This window comes from Protobothrops mucrosquamatus, unplaced genomic scaffold, assembly GCF_001527695.2.
Source record: "Protobothrops mucrosquamatus isolate PMUCROS unplaced genomic scaffold, P.Mucros_1.0 scaffold2838, whole genome shotgun sequence".
Classification (NCBI taxonomy): domain Eukaryota; kingdom Metazoa; phylum Chordata; class Lepidosauria; order Squamata; family Viperidae; genus Protobothrops; species Protobothrops mucrosquamatus.
In genome coordinates, this window is record NW_015388870.1 from 113,761 (window position 1) to 119,760 (window position 6,000).

Sequence of the window (6,000 nt, forward strand, 5' to 3'; positions counted from 1 at the left end):
TCGTTTTAGGACTGTTTGAATTCCCGCTTCAGATGGGGACTTGCTTTGTTTGATTTCACGCAGACGCCTTGGCTGCCTGCAACTACTTGCCCCAGTCTCGAGAGAAGATCATCGGCGCTCTCTTCAAAGCCCTCAATTCGACCAACAATGAGCTTCAGGAAGCTGGCGAGGCCTGCATGAGGAAGGTTTGTGATGGGGAAAGGACGCTCTTTCCTCTTGGTCTCCTTTCCTTTTTTTCCCTCAAGACCGGAAGCTGTGAGAGAGCAGACGGCAGTTGAAACCAGTGGAGTTTCTCTTGAGATCTTGGCGGACATGGTTTCTCCAGGTCGCGTTTACCATCTTCAGCTACTCCCAGAATTTCCCAGCCAGTAAGCTGTGTAGATTTCAACTCCCAGAATCCCCTAACCCAGAATCCTCCTGGCTGGCTGGCAAATTCTGGGAGTTGAAGTCCAAAGGTAAAGGTTTCCCTGTCCAGGCATGTGTGACTAGGGTGTAGTGCTCATCCCATTTCTTGGCTGAGGGAGCCAGCATTATCCGAAGACAATTTTCCATGGTCATGTGGCCAGCATGGCTATATGCCAGGCATGTCAAACTCACGACGTCACGTGACGTCGCATGACATATCGGGACTTTTTCCCCATTGCTGGCAATGAGGTGGGCGCGGTTTTGGCGTGACCCATCCGGCCCGCGGGCCGGCAGTTTGACATGCCTGCTATACGCCAAAGGCTCACGGAATGTGTTAGCTTCCACTGAATGGTACCTATTTATCTACTCACATTTGCATGCTTTTGAACGGCTGACGGTACCTATTTATCTACTCGCATTGAACTGCTGACGGTACCTATTTATCTACTCGCATTTGCATGCTTTTGAACGGCTGATGGTCCCTATTTATCTACCTGCATTTGCATGCATTCAAACTGCTAGGTGAGCAAGAGCTGGAGCCAAGGACGGGAGCTCACCCTGTTGCGCACAGCTCGGGTCTCGAACCCGGGCTGTCAGCTCCATCTGACAAACACAGCGTCTTGTGTCGTTGTGCCCCAGTTGAAATCCACCTAGCTTAAAGTTGCTAGGATTGAGAAACACCCGATTAGACTGGTGAAATGAACCAAGGTATGTATTGTAGGTCACACATTGGTCCAGCGATAATATCAGGAATGTCAGGGTCTTACTCTGATTGTGGTCCAGTAGCACAACGGAAGCATTTGCATTCTCTCGGCGTTCCCTGACCCTTGCCTGCTTTTTGGCCCCTTGCAGTTTTTGGAAGGCGCAACCATCGAAGTGGACCAGATTCACACCCACATGAGACCGCTGCTGATGATGCTGGGAGACTATCGGAGCCTCACCCTCAACGTGGTGAACAGGCTGACGTCGGTGACGAGGCTCTTCCCCAACTCCTTTAACGACAAATTTTGTGACCAGATGATGGTAAGAATCTGGCAGGAAGGCAGAAGTTCCGGGTGAGGAACTGACCGTCTTCTTGGTTGGATGTCAGTTTATGTAGAAACACAGAAGACCGACGATAGAAGAAGATCTGTTGTCGGTCCGTTGAGTCTGCCCTTTTAGTTTACTCGTCCTTTTCTTTTTATTTATTTCATAATGAATTAATTTATCAGCCCCGGGTGGATAAGAAAGAAGTGGATCCTGCATTTGCGGGAAAACACTAGGAAGAGGGGGGGGGGGGAAAGTGGCATGTGGCAATCCACGCAGAGTGACTTTTTTGTTGTTAAAAGTTTTATTGTTTTTCTAGTTTTACGTTTAAATATTTAAAAAGCAACGTGACGGCTGAGTTAATCGATAATTCAATAACCTACAAATATCTTTAGTACGTGTCTCAAACTATGACATTAAATATTTCCTCTTTTTTCCCCTTAGTATTTACTGTCTCCCGTTTAAACGAATACAATTCCTATTATATCAATTAAATAAAAGTAACTTTCTTACATTTATCAATAATTTTTAGTTTATACATATCCTAATTATTTTAGCAATCTTTATAGACTATCAATGTAGAGTGACTTTTTAATAATAATAATAATAATAGTAGTAGTAGTAGTAGTAGTAGTAGTAGTAGTAGTAGTAGTAGTAGTAGTAGTAGTAATAAAGTTGGAAGGGACCTTGGAAGTCATCTAGTCCAACCCCCTGCTCAGGCAGGAAACCCTATACCATTTCAGACAAATGGCCATCCAGTCTCTTCTTAAAAACCTCCAATGTTGGAGCATTCATCGCTTCTGGAGGCAGGTTGTTCCACTGGTTAATTGTTCTCACTGTCAGGAAATTTCTCCTTAGTTCCAGGTTGCTTCTCTCTTTGGTTAGTTTCCATCTATTTGTTTCCTGTCCTGCCTTCAGGCGCTTTGGAGAATAGCATGACTCCCTCTTCTTTGGGGCAGCCCCTGAGATATTGGAACACGGCTATCATGTTCCCCCCTCGTCCTTCTCTCCATTAAACTTCATTTTCCGTCGGTAGATACGCCTGCCACTCAGGAAGGGCAGAGTGCAGGAGGTAACCGGTCTCTCTCTAATCCTTTTGCAGCAACACTTGCGTAAATGGATGGAGGTGGTGGTCCTCACCCATAAGGGAGGACAGAGGAGCGATGGAAACGTAAGTAGCAGATTCTGTTTCGGGAGCTTTGAACTCGACAGCAGAGTCGTTCACAGCGGAGGGGGAAACAGGGTGTGAACGGGCAGGATTTGGTTCTGGGTCCCTTTTAATACCTGCTTTTTCATAGGATGGAAGTTTTTTTTATTTATTTTTCCCATAATAAGCCTGTAGCCCCTCCATGGCATTGAGAGGCAGCTGGTTGGACATTAGCTGCTGCTGCTGCTGCTGCTGCTGGAGCCGAAGTGACAGGAGCGCCCCTTTTTTTGTCTGAGTGAACAATGTGTGAGATCCCTGCGCAGTGGAAAGTGCGGCTGGACAACACCGGGTTTCTATTAGCAATTTCGTCAGGGTGAATTGCTGGCTCAATTTTCCCCCCAGCTTCATTCTGGAAGGGGTTCCGGGTTAATCCTTCCTGGGACGTGGGAGATAAATACAGAGAACCAATGACAGGAAGGGAGGGAGGGGGGAGGGAGGAAGGAAGGAAGGAAGGGAAAGAAGGAAGGAAGGAAGGAAGGAAGGAAGGAAAAATTAGAAGGAAGGGAGGAAGGAAAGGAAAAATTAGGGAGGGAGGAAGTAAAGGAAGGAAGGAAAAATTAGAAGGAAGGAAGGGAGGAAGGAAAGGAAAAATTAGGGAGGGAGGGAGGGAGGAAGGAAGGAAGGAAAAATTGGAAGGAAGGAAGGAAAAATTGGAAGGAAGGAAGGAAAAATTGGAAGGAAGGAAGGAAGGAAAAATTAGAAGGTAGGGAGGAAGGAAGGAAAAATTAGGGAGGGAGGAAGGAAAGGAAGGAAAAATTAGAAGGAAGGGAGGAAGGAAAGGAAAAATTGGAAGGGAGGGAGGGAGGGAGGAAGGAAGGATGGATGGATACTGATGATTTTGCTGGGGAATGCTGGCTGGGGGGATTCTGGGAGTTGTAGTCCACAAGTCTCAAACTTTCCACGTTGGGAGCCCCCTGATCTGAGTGGTCCTGAATGCCCGTGCCTGTCCGTCTCTCCATTGGCATTTTCTCCCTTCCCTACTCAGATGCTTTTCTGAAAACCTTCCGAAAGGCCATGATGCTGTGTTTGCGTGTATGTGAGAATGAACAGATTGGGGGTGTCTAATCTCCAGAACCTGGTTTATTCCATCAACCATCGGAAGGGGGGGGGAGATTCTAGCTGTGACCTCTGCATCCCACACAGTCCGTCACCATCCCAAAGAATTCTGCTTTTTCACAGCCTTAAAGCTCTCATCCCCCCCTGCTCAGGCCCACCCAGTCTGCTTTTTAGGAATTTTTTTTCTTTTTTTTGGAAATACGGGGAGCTCTGTGTATTCTCTGTGTGTGTTCCAAGGTCAAAAAAGAAAGGAAAAAAAGTTGCTTTTCCCATCCATAGGACAGTATTGCAGAATGCAGGAAAGGTTCCTTGTCTCCCTTCGGTCAGTTTGAGGTGAGAACACCATCCCTACTTTTAAAAATAATAATAAATAAATCAGTTTTTGGTTTGTTGGTCTGTTGGGTTTTTTTTTTCTCTCTCTCTCCTGACTGCAGTCCAAAGCAAACAGCACATACACGTTTTGTTTTTTGTTTTGTTTTTGTTTTTTTGTTTTTTTTGGACATTTGTGTTCCCTTTTTGTTGTTGTTGTTGTTGTTGTTGTTCATGCTGTGAATTTTTGTTTTTTCTTTTCTTTTTCCTCTTCTGGTGTTTGGCTCAGCCTGCCGTGGAAGGGGTAGAGGTGAGAATTGATGGTAGAGGCACAAGGAAGTGGTGATTTCTCCTTCTCCTCGCCTTCCTCCTCCTCCTCCTCCTCCTCCTCCTCCTCCTCCTTTTTCCTCCTCCTCCTTTATAATAATAATAATAACCATCGGCATTGACAAATTCGCCATTAGTCAATTGCAAAAGGCGGTCTTACTAGGAACCGCTTCTATTCTGCAACGAGATCTGTAACACCATCAAATATCCACATCTGCCTATCCCAGGTCCTGGGTAAGGACTCGATAGGTAGACAAAAATGCCAAATCCAGTCTGAACATCTGGCTGACTGCGATGATCCATAATAATAGTAATAATAAAGTTGGAAGGGACCTTGGAGGTCATCTAGTCCAACCCCCTGCTCAGGCAGGAAACCCTATACCATTTTGGACAAATGGCTGTCCAGTCTCTTCTTAAAAATTTCCAGTGTTTCTCCTCCTCCTCCTTCTTTCTCCTCCTCCTCCTCCTTTCTCTTTCTCCTTCTCCTCCTTTCTCCTTCTCCTTCTTTCTCCTCTTCTTTCTCCTCCTCCTCCTCCTCCTCCTCTTTCTCCTCCTTTCTTCTCCTTTCTCTTCTTTCTTCCCTTCCTCCTCCTTTTCTACCTTTGGGGTTTCATTGTTCCCTTTGCTGTGGTTTGTTAGCTGTCTTTGTTGCGTGTCGGGGCAGAGTGCATTGTGCCTTTGAGTGCAGTGCTGTGATTTGTCCTCTTGTTTTCTCGTCTGTGACAGAGTGGTTTGCGTAACACTTGCCGTGTGAAGAAGGGGTTTTAAGCATGTTCTTTATTTTTCACTAGGGGATTTGGGGTGTGTGTGTGTGTGTATTTATATTTATATATCTCTGAACGTTTTTGAGTTGCTAATGTCAAACTGAAAAGAAACAACGGAGGTCCCCCTTTCTCTTCAAGTCCTGGAAAGGCAGCCACCTTTCTAGATTTAATACATATTTTTTTTCCTCCTTCCCCCTCCAGACCTTTTTTTTTGGCATTTTATGCAATCCAGTGTAAAAAAAAAAAAAAAAAAGGAGTATAAAGTAGCCATCTTGTAAAAGAGACCCAACCAAGATGGCATGGATTTTAAAGTAGCTAGTCCTCATGAATAGCTGAGCTGCAGTGCTGGAGAAAGACGGCTTGAAGGCCAGAGAGACAATTTTACGGTCTAATCCTGTCCAAGTCCATTTTCAGCCCCGGTGCAGATTTTGCGTTTTGGAGAGATGTTGCTTCTGAGTTTCATAACTTCCCGGGCTTCTCCCGTCATGCCATTAAAAACAAACAAGATTTTACTACCCAAACATAACCAAATGATGTAGATAAACACCCCCCCCCCCTCCTCAAACCAGTACAGCTTCTGAAACGGCCTGGGGTAAGAACTGTGGTTTACCTCCTTGCTCTGGCTCGCTAGCCATCATCCCCTGTAGAAACAGGGCTGTAGCTTCCGTTGGGGCCAGCCGCTGGGTTAAGTATGTTGATGTGTGTATGGCTGCTGGACGCTGGCTGATATTTCTGTTTCGTCTGCAGGAAATGAAGATTTGCTCAGCCATTATAAACCTGTTTCATCTGATCCCAGCTGCTCCACAGACGCTGGTCAAACCTCTGCTGGAAGTGGTGATGAAAACAGAACGGGCCATGTTGATTGAGGTAAAGAACCCCTTCCTTCCTTCCTTCCTTCTTTTCTTC

The 6,000-nt window shown here is 45.8% G+C and overlaps 1 protein-coding gene across 1 annotated transcript in view; it reads left to right on the forward strand.

Moving 5' to 3' along the window:
• Positions 1 to 6,000, forward strand: part of TRRAP (transformation/transcription domain associated protein) — a gene marked incomplete at its 3' end in the record, with an annotated part of 67,346 nt that overhangs the window by 25,938 nt on the left and 35,408 nt on the right. The window contains exons 28-31 of the mRNA XM_015825857.1: positions 64 to 185; positions 1,258 to 1,428; positions 2,534 to 2,602; positions 5,842 to 5,999. Of these exons, the coding sequence (XP_015681343.1) occupies positions 64 to 185; positions 1,258 to 1,428; positions 2,534 to 2,602; positions 5,842 to 5,999 (520 nt within the window). The remainder of the gene's footprint in view (positions 1 to 63; positions 186 to 1,257; positions 1,429 to 2,533; positions 2,603 to 5,841; position 6,000) is intronic.